Here is an 18881-nt window from a genome sequence, read left to right as displayed (position 1 = left end):
AGGTCAGATGGAAACCGGGTCAGTAACAGAGTCAAGTAGGATTCAGGATCAAGGATAATAGAGATACAGGCCGAAAGACCATCCAGCAATGATGCCATGCAGGACCCAGGTTTAAATAGTCCAGTAGGAGCCAGTATCTATGGTGGACGTGTCGGGATACACTGAAGACTACACCGCGGCTGATAAAGCGATACACTTTTTGGCAGTATTCTGTTGGTGTGTCTCCATGTGTTAGGGTATATATACTCTGTATTGTACTTTTGATTGTATGCAATATTACCTACTAACAATGTACATGTGGTTCTGTGGACCTTAGTGGGTACTTTGCTTTTACCAATATAGGTCTACTAATAAAGACGGATATTGCTTTTAAGAAAGTTTGAATTTGTATTCACTTGTCTGCCTGTAAAGTCCCAGGGGGATTCTTTCTACCCACTTTGGGGTCTGTTTTTGCAATTGGTGGACGTGCCTGTGCATCCATGTAACTGAACGGAAACCATTCAGCACTACTAGGTATCAACAAACAGGTATATTATAAAAAGGTATTGTAAAAGACAATAAAGTCCATGAAATTGTAAAGTCTCTAAAGTCCACTATGAGGCAGCTTGTTGTAGGAGCAGGAGATGACTCTGTCAGAAATTCAGCCCTCCAGGCTGTTCTGGAGGGTCCCAAGGCTTCCTTGTCAGCGTGGAACCCAGCCGAAGGCAGAAGTGACATCAATGACCGGAAATGACAACCAAAGATGGCGACGCGTTGCGGAGCATGCGCTCCTTCTTCAGACCAGGAAGCCCTGGGAGCCTCCAGAACAGCCTGCAAGCCAGTTCACAGCCACCACCATTGCGGTCCGGGACCCTTACTGATGGCCATCCTCTTGCTACCCATGCTAAAAGATTACTCTACCGTTGTGAGTGATATTGTTTTTATTCATTAAACAAAATTTGATCCAGGGAATATCCGATTGCCTCTCGGGGGATCAGCAAGAATTTTTTTCCCCTGCAGGAACAAATTGGATCATGCTTTGCTGGGTTTTTTTTTGCCTTCCTCTGGATCAACTGTGGGTGTAGGATTATAACTTTTTTTTTTAATAATTGAACTGGATGGACTTTTGTATTTTTTCAACCAGACTAACTATGTAACGTGTTTTTCACTACTACACCCAGATGGTGCTTGTTTTTCTTTCCTCTTTGAAAATCTCTGCATCCATGTGCATGCTGTCGATTGCACGTGTGCCGCTCAGACCCATTGTCAGGGCTCCAGGTATGACCAGAGATGTGTGGACTGACACAGGGAAACGCAGGCTTCAGGTATAGTATAAAACAATACAATTTATTAAAGACTAAACAATACATAAACGCAGTGCAAGGCTAAACATAAACACAGAGCAAACAAACCAAACCTCCAACAGATAACAAAATGTACAACACAAAACATAGTTGGGCAGGCCAGGGCGGTAACAAACGGGCAGATAAGGTACAAGGAGCAGGCACGAGAGTGGTCAGGAATATCCGAGGTCGGTACAGGCAGAGTTCGTGCAGAGTCAGAATCAAAGCAGGCAGGCTCAGGATACAGGGGCCAAGGGTAACAATACACCAAGGCACTGACTGCAGGTCTGGCCACTCCTTAAATACACCTCCTGCAATCAGCCTCAGGTGATGGCTTGATTGCAGGAGTGAGCTTCTGGCTGCTGAGAGCACCCGCTGGCCAGCCCTGGTACTGCAGCCCACACGGCAGGTGAGTCCCACCACCAGTGGTGAGTCCATTCCTGACATCCATGCAGTGGAGGTCCCTTTTTTATTCCATTGAATACGGCATTGTTGGGATCTGCTCACACAGCCATGTTGGATCGTGTTGGTTGGAGATGCTCATTACTGGACAATTTGTTGGAATATTTTCCTGCAAGCTGGGTCAATTTTCTATAGAGATGAATTAAAGAAGAAAGTATTGCACATGGGCCGCTGTCAGTGCCAGGTGGGAACTTCATCAACTTTGCAAACTGTAGTGACTTCGGTCTTGGAGAATTATCTGCCCATCAATGGTCTGCCTTGGTGCTAGTACAGGAAAGGTCTCTTCATGTTGATTTCAGTTTCAGTGAAGTCTGACTGCCATCCAGAACCTGTGGATAGATAAGGTGATACCTTTACACCAACACAACCAGATGCAGCAATGGGCACAGAGTGTTTACAAGCATTTCAGGTTTAATCATTAGCAGGATCTGCAGAAAGGATTCTCAGTGAGCAGTTCACAAGCTCAGCCAGGAACTCCAGTACCGGAGATAGAGGGGAGCATACTGACTACGATCAGGTAAAAACAAGGAGGACTCTTAATGTACGACAGGATCACAATTTTGAGGAGCACCCTGTTCCATAAAGTAAAGCTCTTTTTTTTTTTTGGAGGGGGGGGAGGTAGTATTTTGGATGGAGTAGGGAAGGTTGAGAGCCCCTGTCAGGTTTGTAGTGCTGTCTGTGTCCTCACCAGGGAGGTTCTTCTTATCTTCATGTCCAGATGAACCTTGCCAGGCGCTGTGAAATTTGCTCAGTGGGTGGCCCTGCGTGACCTACTCCACAAAAATTAGATCATTCGATCAACGTTTGGAGAAGAAGCCTGACGGAAATGTTTGGGCAGATCAGAAACTTCATGTAATCAGATGCAGCCACCGTTGGGGTTTTTTTTTGGACAGTCAGCAGGGTCAGCTGTCAAACTATAATAGCCACTTCAGGAGATTTGTTCATCCGCTCTGTACAGGAATCAGATTTTTTTTTTTCAGAATTTTTTTTCTCTGAAAACTCAGTATATGGTCAGCTGAAAAGTGTTGGGATAATCTGGTTTGTACAGGAATAGAATGGAAATCTTCTGATTGTGACTTTTGTTCCGAAGATGTTGGAGAGATACAGTATGGAAATTAATTATTTGATCCCCTGCAAATTTTGTAAGTTATCCACTTATAAAGAAATAAAGGGTCTATAATTTTTATTATAGGTGTATTTTAAGATTCTAGCTGATGGTCTTGTAGCCCACTCCAGCCTTGTGCAGGTCTACAATCTTGTCCCTGACGTCCTTTGACAGCTCTTTGGTCTTGCCCATGGTGGTGAGGTTTGAATGGAAGAAAGAGATTCTGTGGACAGGTGTCTTTTATACACATAACGAGTTGTCATCAGGAGCACATTCTTACATTGACAGGACTAATCTGCGTACCACACAGGGGCAGACTGACCATTTGAGCACTCGGACACTGCCTGAGGGTCAGTAGGGGGCCCCATGAAATGCCCCTGGTACCTTTTATAGGCTTTTTTTTGAGTGTGGGCGAGGACATGGGGTCCCATGATCCTCTATTGCCCGGGGGCCCCATGAGTTGTCACTCCGCCCCTGGTACCACATGAGCACATAGCCAGTCTGTGGGAGCCAGAATCATTGTTGGTTGGTAGGGGATCAAATACTGATTTTACTCACTGAACTGCAACTCAAATTATAACATTTGTATTGTGTTTTTTCTGGATTGATATTCTGTTTTCTATCATTTAAAGTTATGGAAAGAGCTATATGGACTGGGCTCATTTGATGGGTGGGTTGGGATATTGGGGGGGGGGGGGGGCGAAAGGGAGGGATAATTCAGATGAATTGTTTGTATTTTTGATAAATATGATATAATGTTGATATAAGTATTGAAATAATGTAATAAAAGATGTAAAAACTCAAAACAAAAAATGTAATCTATTGCAGTTTACCAATCGTGGTGGCTGCATTCATTTTCTTTTTTAGGTTATTTCCCCTCTGTTTTCCTCTGGTGATCTGGTCAGTAACACACCTCCTGTATTAGAGAACCCCCACTTTTGGATGAAGGTGCACAGGGGACACCTTTGGACAGCAGTATTGTCAGTCTAGGGGAAAGGCAGTGTTAGGGTCCTTTCACACGGGACGGACCTGTTCAGCGGATCCGCTTGCTCAGCGGAGGACCTCTCTACTGATCCCCGCTGAGCAAGCGGATGACCGTTCTGTGTCCACTCCGCTGTTGCAGAGCAGACACAGAGCTGCTCGCTCTCCTCAATGGGCAGTTGGATGAAAATGGACCGCCTGTCCGTTTTCATCCGACCTAATCTGACGGACGGAAAGGGAATTGGTTCCCCATCCGTGCCTTTTTGGCAGATCGGATGTCGATGGGTGTAAATAGACACGTTTGTTTATACCCGCCGCTCCATAGAGGAGAATGCAGGTTCCTGTCGGGTCCACCTTAAAAACGGGCAGATGGACCCGATCAGAACATTCATGCGAAAGAGCCCTTAGATATACTAACAGATTACATACACTAACAAAATGAAGCCAAACTCCAGCTCACACCTTTTAGGAAATAACAGAAAACAGTTTTGTTCTTTTTCAGATAAAGGTTTTCAATAAAAAAAAATAAAAGCTGATCTTTGTCAGCACCCCGTCAGTGGTAAGTCTCATCCCTGTGTGACCGGGTAATAGATCTGTAAATATCGATTTTTTTTTTTGTTTTTTTACAGGTACTTAGTGCCATCAATTTACACAGCGCTTTACATATATATTGTACATTCACATCAGTCCCTAACACCCAAGGGGTGTACAATCTAAGGTCCCTAACTCACATTTATACATACACATACTAGGGACAATTTAGACAGGATCCAATTAACCTACCAGCATGTCTTTGGAGTGTGGGAGGAAACCAGAGTACCCGGAGGAAACACACACAGGCACAGGGAGAACATGCAAACTCCAGGCAGGTGGTGTCATGGTTGGGAATCGAACCAACGATCCCAGTACTGCCAGGCGGAAGTGCTAACCATTTAGCCACTATATATATACAGTGGGGCAAAAAAGTATTTAGTCAGCCACCAATTGTCCAAGTTCTCCCACTTAAAAAGATGAGAGAGGCCTGTAATTGGCATCATAGGGAGACCTCAACTATGAGAGACAAAATGAGAAAAAAAATCCAGACAATCACATTGGCTGATTTGGAAAGAATTTATTTGCAAATTATGGTGGAAAATAAGTATTTGGTCAATATGAAAAGTTCATGTCAATACTTTGTTATATATCCTTTGTTGGCAATGACAGAGGTCCAACGTTTCCTGTAAGTTTTCACAAGGTTGGCACACACTGTTGCTGGTATGTTGGCCCATCCTCCATGCAGATCTCCTCCTCCATGCAGATCTCCTCTAGAGCAGTGATGTTTTGGGGCTGTCGCTGGGCAACACGGACTTTCAACTCCCTCCAAAGGTTTTCTATTGGGTTGATATCTGGAGACTGGCTAGGCCACTCCAGGACCTTGAAATGCTTCTTAGGAAGCCACTCCTTTGTTGCCCAGGCAGTATGTTTGGGATCATTGTCATGTTGGAAGACCCAGCCACGTTTCATCTTCAATGCCCTTGCTGATGGAAAGAGGTTTGCACTCAAAATCTCACGATACATGGCCCCATTCATTCTGTCCTGTACATGGATCAGTCTTCCTGGTCCCTTTGCGGAAAAACAGCCCCAAAGCATGATGTTGCCACCCCCATGCTTCACAGTAGGTATGGTGTTCTTTGGATGCAACTCAGCATTCTCTCTGCTCCAAACACGATGAGTTGTGTTTCTACCAAACAGTTCTATTTTGGTTTCATCTGACCATATGACATTCTCCCAATCCTCTTCTGGATCATCCAAATGCTCTCTAGCAAACTTCAGACGGGCCCGGACATGTACTGGCCTAAGCAGGGGGACACGTCTGGCACTGCAGGATCTGAGTCCCTGGCGGCGTAGTGTGTTACTGATGGTAGCCTTTGTTACGTTGGTCCCAGCTCTCTACAGGTCATTCACTAGGTCCCCCCGTGTGGTCCTGGGATTTTTGCTCACCGTTCTTGTGATCATTTTGAACCCACGGGGTGAGATCTTGCGTGGAGCCCCAGATCAAGGGAGATTATCAGTGGTCTTGTATGTCTTTCATTTTCTAATTATTGCTCCCACAGTTGATTTGCTCACACCAAGCTGCTTGCCTATTGCAGATTCAGTCTTCCCAGCCTGGTGCAGGTCTACAATTTTGTTTCTGGTGTCCTTCGACAGCTCTTTGGTCTTCACCATAGTGGAGTTTGGAGTGTGACTGTTTGAGGTTGTGGACAGGTGTCTTTTATACTGATAACAAGTTCAAACAGGTGCCATTGATACAGGTAATGAGTGCAGGACAGAGGAGCCTCTTAAAGAAGAAGGTACAGGTCTGTGAGAGCCAGAAATCCTGCTTGTTTGTAGGTGACCAAATACTTATTTTCCACCATAATTTGCAAATAAATTCTTTCCAGATCAGCCAATGTGATTGTCTGGATTTGTTTTTCTCATTTTGTCTCTCATAGTTGAGGTCTACCTATGATGCCAATTACAGGCCTCTCTCATCTCTGTAAGTGGGAGAACTTGCACAATTGGTGGCTGACTAAATACTTTTTTGCCCCACTGTACATATATACATAAGAATTAATTACATAGCACCATCAATTTACACAGCACTTTACATATATATTGTACATTCACATCAGTCCCTAACCCTCAAGGGGTGTACAATCTAAGGTCCCTAACTCACATTCATACATACACATACTAGGGACAATCTAGACAGGAGACAATTCACCTCCCAGCATGTCTTTGGAGTGTATTCCAGGAGGTCTGGAATAGAACACTGCAGTATGTCAGGGATTGCTTATTATCTCCATGTCTGTTAACAATAGATGTCTACAAAGGTTATCAGAGAAATACACAGCAGCATGTTTCCCAAGTAAACCACACACAGCACACAGTTAACACTTTGATTCCCCCAGATGTTAAAACCGAACACGTGTTATTTTTCTTCCGTCAAAAAACCCGGCACGGACAAAAAAACGGATGTAAACAAATGCAAAATGGATGCAAAAAAGATGAAAAATTGATGTAAACGGACAAAAACGCGTGAAAAGACCACTTAATATATTCATGAAAATTCAGTCCTACCTCTGAACATCATTTACAATTCATTAAGGAAAATTGTTTGTTGTGCTCATCTCACTCATCCCCTTTCACCTCTCACATTCCTCACCCTCTCCTCCTCGGTCTTCACTTCTTTTTTTTCTATTTGTTCCTTTTCTTCATGTTGTCTTTCTATGTCTTTCCGAATCCTTCACTCATTGGCTCCTGCATGTCTTGGAGGCCCTTTGTAAGGGAATCTCTATATTCATCTTCAAAACAGGATCATGAATACAGTGCAGATTATGTTCCCACGGTCATCTCTGACCTCTCTACAAGATGTTGTATAGTATCTTTTTTTTATTGCATAATAATGTTTATTGAGCAGAGCCTGTAAATGACTAAAAAACTAAATCCAGCACAGAATAAAGTGCAATGGCTTTCAGAATAACCAAGAAAACAAAAGATAAATGGTATCTTCAAGTACAAAGGAACAGCATGTAGTGGCACATTGGGCACTTTAGAAAGGACAATAAATAGCCTGTAGGGAACCCTGCTTATATACCTAGTGAGGGCTACAGTAGGGTGAGAAAATAGGTTCCCTATGCCCAAAAAGGCTATGACAATGATCAAATTATCATGTACCAATAAAAGTGGGAAGAAGAAAACAGAAAAAGAGAGGAGCAAAGAGAAAGATAAAAGCAAAGAAGAAGAGAGGAAAAATAAATAAAAGAATTTAAAATAAATCAAATGGGGGAGGAGTGGAAATAATGTAGGGAATTGTGCATGTTGAGAAGCCAATTGAGGAAGAGATGAAGGTGGGGGGGGGGGGGGGCAAGACATGGCTGTCCACCTAAACTGACAGGCCGGGCAAGGAGAGTATTCATCAGAGAAGCAACCAAGAGGCCCATTGGAACTCTGGAGGAGCTGCAGAGATCCACAGCTCAGGTGGGAGAATCTGTCCTCAGGACAACTATTAGTCGTGAACTCCCCAAATCTGGCCTTTTTGGAAGAGTGGCAGAAGAAAGCCATTGTTGGAAGAAAGCCATAAGAAGTCCCGTTTGCAGTTTGCGAGAAGCCATGTGGGGGACACAGCAAACATGGGGAAGAAGGGGCTCTGGTCAGATGAGACCAAATTTAAACTTTTTGGCCCAAAAGCAAAACACTATTTGTGGCGGAAAACTTTCACTGCACATCACCCTGAACACACCATCCCCACTGTGAAACATGGTGATGACAGCATCATGTTGTGGGGATTCTTTTCTTCAGGAGGGATAGGGAAGCTGGGCAGAGTTGATGGGAAGATGGATGGAGCCAAATACAGGGCAATCTTAGAAGAAAACCTGTTAGAGTCTACAAAAGACCTGAGATTGGGGTGGAGGTTCACCTTCCAGCAGGACAACGACACGAAACATCCAGCCAGAGCTACAATGGAATGGTTCAGATCAAAGCATATTCATGTGTTAGAATGGCCCAGTCACAGTCCAGACCAAAATCCAATAGAGAATCTGTGGCGAGACTTGAAAATTACTGTTCCCAGACGCTCTCCATCTATTCTGACAGAGATGAGCGATTCTGCAAAGAAGAATGGGCAGAAATGTCCCTCTCTAGATTTGCAAAGCTGGTAGAGACGTCCCCAAAAAGACTTGCAACTGGAATTGCAGCCAAAGGGCGTGTCCTACAAAGTATTGACTCCGGGGGGCTGAATACAAATGCCGCCACACTTTTCACAGATTTATTTGTAAAACTTGTTGAAAACTATTTCTCATTTTCCTTCCACTTCACAATTATGTGCCACTTTGTGTCGGTCTATCACATCAAATTCCAATAAAATACATTGACGGTTTTGGTTGTAACATGAGAAAATGTGGAAAATATCAAGGGGGAGGAAGACTTTTTTCAAGTCACTGTATATTTCCCCAACACAGTAATGCAAAGACACCGGAAAATGACACCAAACTGTTTAACTATATGCAAAGTATATTGTTTCAGATGACTGGTAAGAGAACCGTTCAATGATGGATCAACCAGGAAGAGAACTATTACATAACATTGGTTAGTAGACATTAGGCAATATTAGCCCTCAGTTGGCAGTCATACCACAGCATTGCATCAAATAAAGAATAATGGCAGCAATAAACAGCACCAGATTACCATAGGGCAATAATTGAGCAGTTGGCTTAGCTATTAAATGTTCCTAAGGTTTGCTTCTGTCTTTCATCTGATATCCCTAGTTAGGGAAAAAGCTCTGTAGGTGGTCAATAGTCAGCGTCAGACCGTTAAACGCACTAATTTGGGCATTCTGTGATTTGGGAGTTGGACTTTTATTGTAGTGTGGATTTATCTTGCATGGGATTACTGGAGGATTATTTGATTTCATTAATATGTCTGGGCGGCACAGTGGCTTAGTAGTTAGCACGTCTGCCTTGCAGTAAATGGTTCTTGGGTTCGATTCCCGACCATGGCACCTCCTGCATGGAGTTTGCATGTTCTCCCTGTGCTTGCGTGGGTTTCCTCCCACCCTCCAAAGACATGCTGGTACGTTAATTGGATCCTGTCTAAATTGGCCATAGTATGTGTATCAATGTGAGTTAGGGACCTTAGATTGTATGCCCCTTAAGGGTTAGGGACTGATGTGAATGCTCAATATATATGTGTAAATAAAATATAAAGTGCAGCGCTAAAAATTTAAATGTGACACAAAAAATTATTCATAAAAAAGTCCCAATTAAGGTGACCTAGGGTAACAATGCACACTGACCAGAAGTGCACATAAATAGTGCAGTGTAGTATAGATGGAGTTCAAAAAGAAGTCATCAGCATGGAGAGGGTAGATGGAATCCCTTGATCAATGAAGGTCCCCACGATGAAACAGAGCTAGGCAGAATAAATCCACTGGATGGTAGAAAAGTAATCACGGCTCCACCAAAGAAAGCACCGCTCCTCCACTGCACATCAACGATATCGACCGGTTCTTTCTCTGAAGATGTGCTCGGCACGTAACGCGTAAGGAGGAGCCTATGCACGCCTTGACGTCACGCCGTCGGAGCATTGTGGAGCTCCGGCGGCCACTACATCTGACAGGACGATATCGTTGATGTGCAGTGGAGGAGCGGTGCTTTCTTTGGTGGAGCCGTGATTACTTTTCTACCATCCAGTGGATTTATTCTGCCTAGCTCTGTTTCATCGTGGGGACCTTCATTGATCAAGGGATTACATCTACCCTCTCCATGCTGATGACTTCTTTTTGAACTCCATCTATACTACACTGCACTATTTATGTGCACTTCTGGTCAGTGTGCATTGTTACCCTAGGTCACCTTAATTGGGACTTTTTTATGAATAATTTTTTGTGTCACATTTAAATTTTTAGCGCTGCACTTTATATTTTATTTTCATGTGAGGATTTTTTGGTTATCCTGTGTGCTTTAGCTGCTTGTCTATTGAAAGCGTTCACTTCTTTGCTCTCTGTTTTATACGTTTATATATGTGTAAATCACTGCATAAATTGATGGCGCTATATAAGTACCTGAAATAAATATGTCTGGATGAGGAGTTAGCACCCTACACATTCTTGGCTTTTATAAATTTTAAGTGAGAGTACACTTAGTGAGTGGGTGCAGCAATCTTCCTTTGTTTATTTCTATTTAGGGTGTAGCAGCGCACGAGTGTGAGCCTTTTCACTTATAGGCGGAGGATAACTGGACCCACACAAATCCTTGAGATCCGGACTCATTGCTGGCCAGTTCAGTCCTCTCCAGTGCTTTGTCTGAAACCATTTCTGGGGGCTTTGCGACGTGTGCTTTGGGTCATTGTCCTGCTGGAAGACCCATGACCTCTGACGGAGACACAACTTTCTGACACCGGGCCCTACATTGCACCCCAGAATTCTTTGGTAGTCTTCAGATTTCATAATGCCATGCACATGGCCAAGACATGCAGTGCCTGAAGCAGCAAAGCAACCCCAAAACATCAGTGACCCCCTGACCATGTGTGACTGGAGGGACTGGATTCTTTTCTTTAAAGGCCTCATTGCTTTTTCTGAAAACAGTAGAATGATGGGCTTTATCAAAAAGCTGCCATTTTGTTTTGTCTGTCCACAGCACATTCTCCCGAAAGGATTTTGGCTTCCTCAGGTAAGTTTTGGAAAACTCCAATCTGGCTTTTTTATGTTGCTCTGTCAGCAGTGGGGTCCTACTGGGTCTTGTACTGTAGGGTCTCTTTTAATTCAGATGGCAGCATATAGTGCGAGCGGACACAGGTGTACCCTGTGCCTGAAGGTCAGCTTGAATTTGTCTGGGAGTTGGCTTTAGCCACCATTCCAACAATCCTTCATTGCAATCTTTGATACATTTTTCTCATTCATCCACGTCCAGGGAGATTAGCTACAGTGCCATGGGCTGTAAACTTCTTGACAATGTTGTTCCCAGTGGACACAGGAACATGAAGATCTCTGGAGATGGACTTGTAACCTTGAGATTGTCCATACTTTCTCACAATTTTTGTTCTCCAATCCCCAGACAATTCTTTGTTGCTCTTTCTCTTCTCCATGCTCCATGTGGCACACAGAGACACACAACAGAAAGGTGGAGGCCATTTTTTACCATTGTACCTGGTTGCCGGTGTGATTTCTATATTGTCTATTAGTAAAAAGGTCCGGTCCGAGCATGTAGGCCCTTTACAAAATAATCTAGAGTGGGTGACTGGGGACAAAGAGAAGACACATTTCTTAAGTACCTTCTTCAGCTCTGTATATACAAAGGAGCATGGGGGAGATCTTGTCCATAATGGGGGGTGGTACTGACACAGCTCCAGATGATCCACATTGGCTCACAACTGATATGATCCAAAAATATTTATACAGAATAAAGCCCCTGGACCGGTTGGCATACACCCACGGGTCCTTAAAGAATTGAGCTCTGTCATATCAAAGCCATTGTTTCTCATTTTTAGGGACTCTTTAATGACTGGCATAGTACCACTGAATTGGCGTAAGGCCAATGTGGTGCCAATATTTAAAAAGGGGTCAAAATCTTTACCAGGTAATTACAGACCTGTTAGTGTAACTTCTATAGTTGGAAAGATACTGGAGAGCAGGGGTGGACTGACAACTCATGGGGCCTCCGGGCAATAGGGGATCATGGGGCCCCTGTGTCCTTCCCAAACTCAAAAAAGCCTATGAAAAAGGTACCAGGGGCATCTTATGGGGCCCCCTACTGACCCTGAGCCCTTGGGCAGTGCCCGAGTTTCCAAATGGTCAGTCCGCCCCTGCTGGAGAGTTTAATAAAAGACCCCATAGATGAGTTCTTGGCCATGTCCTAAAGGCAGATCAGTTCAATATTGTTTATAATCAAGGAGGGAAGGTTTTATTATTTTATGTGTATCTTGTTGCTGTAATAATGTGCAATAAATCATGGAACCTAACTGATGAAAGAGTTAAGGGTGGAGGAGGAGGAGACAAAGGGCGTATTGTATACAGAGGGATTCTAGGCTGAGGTCTCATAGGCCACTCCCAAGAAAGTCATAGGGTGATCAAGTTCAATGTGTAGGCGTGGCTTGTGATGTGATTATGTGGGGGGGGGGGGGGAGATCTTGATTATGTAGGGGGGAGATCTGTTTATCGCTTGCAGAAAGTCAGGAGAGAGTGGACATAACCGGCCCCACACAGGCTGATTAGACCGTGCTGCCTGAGCACCAGCCAATGTGAGTTTTAATCCTGCTAAGTGTTGAAGGGTTTTACAAGATGCAGTTTTTCCGTACTGTCATGCCCCCCATGGGACATTTTTACAGCGGCTGTTTTTGGCATTTGTTGTTTTTTTTCTACAGCCAGCAAACCCCCCCCCCCCCCCAGCATGTTATCCTATGTGTCCATACACACATAGACTGGAATCAATGTTTTTTTAGCTGGGATGTTTTATGGCTGGAAAAAAACCCAGAACTAGTGGCTTTCTAGAGGAGTTTGTAAGCTGTAAAAACGGTCTAACGCTGAAAAACACGGCAAACCGGCCTTTTTGGATGTTTTTTTGATTAAAAATAAATTATTTTTTGTTAGGATAAAATAATATTTTTTTTGATAAGAAAAAATATTTTTTTGGTAAAAAAAATGCTAAACACCGCAAACGCCAATGCAAAAACGCTAAAAAAAAGCTGAAAAACTCAGTTTTTTAATGTGACTTTACACTGCTAACGTTACCAGCGTTATCAGAACGTCCCGCGTGCGTGAGGACTGACTGTGAGGAGGATAAAGGGAGTGTTCCCAAAGGAAAACTATTGGATGAATACCTGCACAGGCTTTTTGACCTTTCTCAGAAATAAAAGGTCATTTTTAGTTGGTGAGCGTACCTGGAAGGGGGAGGGTGGCCCAGAGATTGAGCATGGAGGTGGAGGGCAGGAAATTGGCACACATTTATTAACATGAGTCAGAACAGATTCTTGCTGCCTGAACCCTAGAAGAAATAAAAATAGAAAAACAAACAATACATTGAAGGTACAAATAGTATCCAAACAGTTGCACTTTCAATGTAGATTACATTGCAATGGTTTGGATACTGCTTGTACCTTCAACGTATTGTTTTTTTATTTACCTTTTCCACTTTTCTGGCATGTTTTGTTTACTAGGTTAAAGGATAAGTTCACCTTTGGAACATGTTACATGTTGCACCCATTTTTAGGCTGGAACATGTAACATGTTCCTATAGCTGCAGCCGCCGTCCTCAGCCCCCTCCTCCCTCTAACAGATAGTACAGGGAGAAGTTTCTCCATACCATCTGTCAGATTTGAAAACAGCGCGGCTGTGCTGGGCTCCTCCCACATGGATGCGCCATTCACAGAGTTCTGTGAATGAGTGCCTACAAGTCCCAGCAGCATTAGCAGCTGTCGGCTTATGGTTTTCAATGAACTATGACAGTGTACACCCCATACATCCCGTACACCCCGTGCATCCCGTACACCTCATATCCCATACATCCTGTACACCTCGTACATCCTGTACATCCCCGTACATCCCGTACATTCCCGTACACCTCATATCCCATACATCCTGTACACCTCGTACATCCTGTACATCCCCGTACACCCCGTGCATCCCGTACACCTCATATCCCATACATCCTGTACACCTCGTACATCCTGTACATCCCCGTACATCCCGTACATTCCCGTACACCTCGTACATCCCTGTACATCCCGTACATCCCCGTACACCTCGTACATCCCCGTACATCCCGTACACCTCGTACATCCCGTACACCTCGTACATCCCGTACACCTCGTACATCCCGTACATCCCCGTACATCCCGTACATCCCCGTACACCTCGTACATCCCCATACATCCCGTACATCCCCGTACACCTCGTACATCCCCGTACATCCCGTACACCTCGTACATCCCGTACACCTCGTACATCCCGTACACCTCGTACATCCCGTACATCCCCGTACACCTCGTACATCCCCGTACACCCCGTACATCCCGTACATCCCCGTACACCTCGTACATCCCCGTACACCTCGTACATCCCCGTACACCTCGTACATCCCCGTACACCTCGTACATCCCCGTACACCTCGTACATCCTGTACACCTCGTACATCCCCGTACACCTCGTACATCCTATACACCTCGTACATCCCCGTACACCTCGTACATCCCCGTACACCTCGTACATCCCCGTACACCTCGTACATCCTATACACCTCGTACATCCCCGTACACCTCGTACATCCCCGTACACCCCGTACATCCCGTACATCCCCGTACACCTCGTACATCCCCGTACATCCCGTACACCTCGTACATCCCCGTACACCTCGTACATCCCCGTACATCCCATACACCTCGTACATCCCCATACACCTCGTACATCCCGTACACCTCGTACATCCCCATACACCTTGTACATCCTGTACATCCCGTACACCTCGTACATCCCCGTACACCTCGTACATCCCGTACACCTCATACATCCCGTACACCTCGTACATCCCGTACACCTCGTACATCCCGTACACCTCGTACATCCCGTACACCTCATACATCCCGTACACCTCATACATCCCCATACACCTCATACATCCTGTACACCTCGTACATCCCCATACACCTCGTACATCCCCATACACCCCGTACATTCCGTACACCTCGTACACCCCATACATATGTATATCCCGCACATCCCGTACACCCCATACATCCCATAAACCCAGAACACCTCATACACCCAGTATACCTCGTACATCCTGTACTTCCTCGTACATCTCAAACACCCCATACACCGTGTACATCACCGTACATCCCCTACACCCCATACATCCTGTACACCCCGTACACCTCGTACATCCCACACATCCCATACACCCCATAAATCCCGTACATCCCATAAACCCCGTACACCTCATACACCCAGTATACCTCGTACATCTCATACACCCCTTACATCCCCTACATCTCATACACTTCGTACATCCCTGTACACCCCATACATCCCTGCACACCCTGTACATCCCCATACATCTCATACATTCCGTACATCCCCGTACATCCCGGACATCCCATACACCCTGTACATCCCATACATCCCCTACACCTCGTACATCCCCTACACCTCATATATCCCCTACACCTCGTACACCCCGTACACCTCGTACACCCCGCACATCCCGTACACCCCGTAAATCCCGTACATCCCGTAAACCCCGTAAACCTCATACACCCAGTACACCTCGTACTTCCTTGTACATATCATACACCCCGTACATCCCCTACATCTCGTACACCCCATACACTTTGTACATCCTGTACACCCTGTACATCCCCATACATCTCGTACATTCCGTACATCCCTGTACAACCCCATATATCCCCTACACCTCGTACATCCCAGACATCCCGTACACCCCGTACATCCCATACACCCCATACATCCCCTACACCCCATACATCCCTGTACACCGCCTACATCCAGCACATTTCTGTACACCCTGTACATCCCCATACATCTCGTACATTTTGTACATCCCTGTACACCCCGTACAACCCCATACATTCTGTACATCCCCTACACCTCGTACATCCCGTACACCCCGTACATCCCCTACACCTTGTATATCCTGTACATCCCCTACACCCCATACATCCCATACACCTCGTATATCCCGTACATCCCCTACACCCTGTACATCCCTGTACACCGCCTACATCCCGTACATTCCTGTACACCCTGTACATCCCGTACACCCTGTACATCCCCATACATCTCGTACACCCCGTACATCCCATACACCCCATACATTCCTGTACATCCTGTACATCCCCTACACCTTATATATCCCCTACACCTCGTACACCCCGTACGGCAAGCAGATATTCTAACAGGTCCTCAGGAGACCTGCATGGCATTAGCGATCTATTGATCCCCAGTGCAATGCTTTCCAGACTCCAGCAGACAAAAATAATAAATACACGTTTTTTTACCTGCAAAAAATTGTGCATATATTATTTTTGCCAAAAAGGTGACCTTATCCTTTAAGGGCCGGTTCACACCATAGAAACGCAGTCCAGATGCGTTCCCGATGCGCATTTTTCTTTTACCAAAGATTTTATTAAGCATGTTAAAAGAAACATACAAACCATGACAAATCGTATGATACAAAGCGATAACAAACAATAAAGGACAGGGAAACATCACACAACAGACACAAAGATATACATACAAGACCCAGGCTGGGGTCCAGATAACACTATGGAAGGCATAGGCCTGCAATCACTTTCAGAAATATAAAAGCTACATACAAGAAGGCAGCAAAAAGAAAACACACCGAGAGCCACGCCCTCACCAGGGAATCACAGACCTGTGAGGTGACAATAATAAATGAGAGATAATCGGTTTAATATAAACAAACCATACGGAAGAGGAGACCAAGAAGAAAAAAGAATCAAGTAGATCCAGAGAGGGCCAAGAAAACCAAGAGAATCCATAGAAAACAGGAAAACAAAATGAAAAAAAAGCAGAGAGAAGAAAGAGGCAGGCCAGCAAAAAAGAGCAGTTCACCTGGGGGGGGGGGGGGGGGGAGAGTCGGGAGTTACGATCCCCACATAAGGGGAGTGGAGAGGCAAAACCCAACACATCATAGATTAGTAAATTTCGTGGTAAAACGAGAAACTGGCTGGTAATCCACACACGGCTGCCAAACAGAGAGAAACGTATCGTGTTTATCCTCCAACACCGCCGTCAATTTTTTGTTGATAAAGAAACCTGCATCTCCAATGAGGAAAGTGGCAGGGTCTGCATCTCTGAGGAAAGTGGCAGGGTCTGCATTTCTAATGAGGAAAGTGGCAGGGTCTGCTTCTCTAATGAGGAAAGTGGCAGGGTCTGCTTCTCTAATGAGGAAAGTGGCAGGGTCTGCATCTCTAATGAGGAAAGTGGCAGGGTCTGTGAGGAAAGTGGCAGGGTCTGCATCTCTAATGAGGAAAGTGGCAGGGTCTGCATTTCTAATGAGGAAAGTGGCAGGGTTGGCTTCTCTAATAAGAAAAGTGGCAGGGTCTGCATCTCTAATGAGGAAAGTGGCAGGGTCTGCATCTCTATTGAGGAAAGTGGCAGGGTCTGCATCTCTATTGAGGAAAGTGGCAGGGTCTGCATCTCTAATGAGGAAAGAGGCAGGGTCTGCATTTCTATTGAGGAAAGTGGCAGGGTCTGCATCTCTAATGAGGAAAGTGGCAGGGTCTGCTTCTCTAATGAGGAAAGTGGCAGGGTCTGCATCTCTAATGAGGAAAGTGGCAGGGTCTGCTTCTCTAATGAGGAAAGTGGCAGGGTCTGAATCTCTAATGAGGAACGTGGCAGGGTCTGCATCTATAATGAGGAAAGTGGCAGGGTCTGCATCTCTAATGAGGAAAGTGGCAGGGTCTGTGAGGAAAGTGGCAGGGTCTGCATCTCTAATGAGGAAAGTGGCAGGGTCTGAATTTCTAATGAGGAAAGTGGCAGGGTTGGCCTCTCTAATAAGAAAAGTGTCAGGGTCTGCATCTCTAAAGAGGAAAGTGGCAGGGTCTGTATCTCTATTGAGGAAAGTGGCAGGGTCTGCATCTCTAATGAGGAAAGTGGCAGGGTCTGCATCTCTAATGAGGAAAGTGGCAGGGTCTGCATCTCTATTGAGGAAAGTGGCAGGGTCTGCATCTCTATTGAGGAAAGTGGCAGGGTCTGCATCTCTAATGAGGAAAGTGGCAGGGTCTGCATCTCTATTGAGGAAAGTGGAAGGGTCTGCTTCTCTAATGAGGAAAGTGGCAGGGTCTGCATCTCTATTGAGGAAAGTGGCAGGGTCTGCATCTCTATTGAGGAAAGTGGTGGGGTCTGCGTCTCTAATAAGAAAAGTGGCAGGGTCTGCATCTCTAATGAGGAAAGTGGCAGTCTGTAAGGAAAGTGGCAGGGTCTGCATCTATAATGAGGAAAGTGGCGGGGTCTGCATCTCTAATGAGGAAAGTGGCATGGTCTGCATCTCTAATGAGGAAAGTGGCAGGGTCTGCATCTCTATTGAGGAAAGTGGCAGGGTCTGCATCTCTATTGAGGAAAGTGGTGGGGTCTGCGTCTCTAATAAGAAAAGTGGCAGGGTCTGCATCTCTAATGAGGAAAGTGGCAGTCTGTGAGGAAAGTGGCAGGGTCTGCATCTATAATGAGGAAAGTGGCGGGGTCTGCATCTCTAATGAGGAAAGTGGCATGGTCTGCATCTCTAATGAGGAAAGTGGCAGGGTCTGCATCTCTAATGAGGAAAGAGGCAGGGTCTGCATCTCTAATGAGGAAAGTGGCAGAGTCTGCATCTCTTTTGACATGATCTCCTTTTGGGAGTATCTGAACAAAAATTACTTTTTTTGTTTTAGGGGTCCAGAGGGATAAGAGCTGCACAGCCAGCTGCTGATACAGGTGAAGGGATAGGAAGTCCAGGAGTCCAATGTTAAGGAACACCATGATT

At 45.2% G+C, this 18881-nt stretch overlaps 1 protein-coding gene and 1 long non-coding RNA gene across 4 annotated transcripts in view; one reads left to right on the top strand and one right to left on the bottom strand.

Moving 5' to 3' along the window:
- Positions 1 to 1307: 1307 nt before the first annotated feature.
- Positions 1308 to 7014, bottom strand: LOC149450414 (uncharacterized). Its single transcript, XR_016315265.1, has 2 exons — positions 6970 to 7014; positions 1308 to 2113 (listed from the first exon to the last, which is right to left on the bottom strand). It is a non-coding gene; the product is annotated as an uncharacterized LOC149450414 (long non-coding RNA).
- The window catches only part of LOC149450413 (cytochrome P450 2C29-like), a 63127-nt gene continuing 46477 nt past the window's right edge, over positions 2232 to 18881 (top strand). The window contains exon 1 of one of the 3 annotated variants that reach the window (XM_089692092.1): positions 2232 to 2301. Coding sequence is in view for 1 of the 3 variants with exons in the window: in XM_089692091.1 (XP_089548217.1) it covers positions 12623 to 12624 (2 nt within the window). In the remaining 2 variants the exon portion in view is untranslated. Of the gene's footprint in view, positions 2302 to 2908; positions 2927 to 12505; positions 12625 to 18881 lie in introns of those variants that run through there. The other 2 variants (XM_089692093.1, XM_089692091.1) reach the window with 2 other exon arrangements.

Source organism: Staurois parvus, unplaced genomic scaffold, assembly GCF_062004578.1.
Source record: "Staurois parvus isolate SC_StPar_1 unplaced genomic scaffold, SC_StPar_1.0 ptg000575l, whole genome shotgun sequence".
Taxonomy (NCBI): domain Eukaryota; kingdom Metazoa; phylum Chordata; class Amphibia; order Anura; family Ranidae; genus Staurois; species Staurois parvus.
Note: the sequence above shows the minus strand (reverse complement) of the source record. Positions and strands in the feature narration are given on the sequence as shown.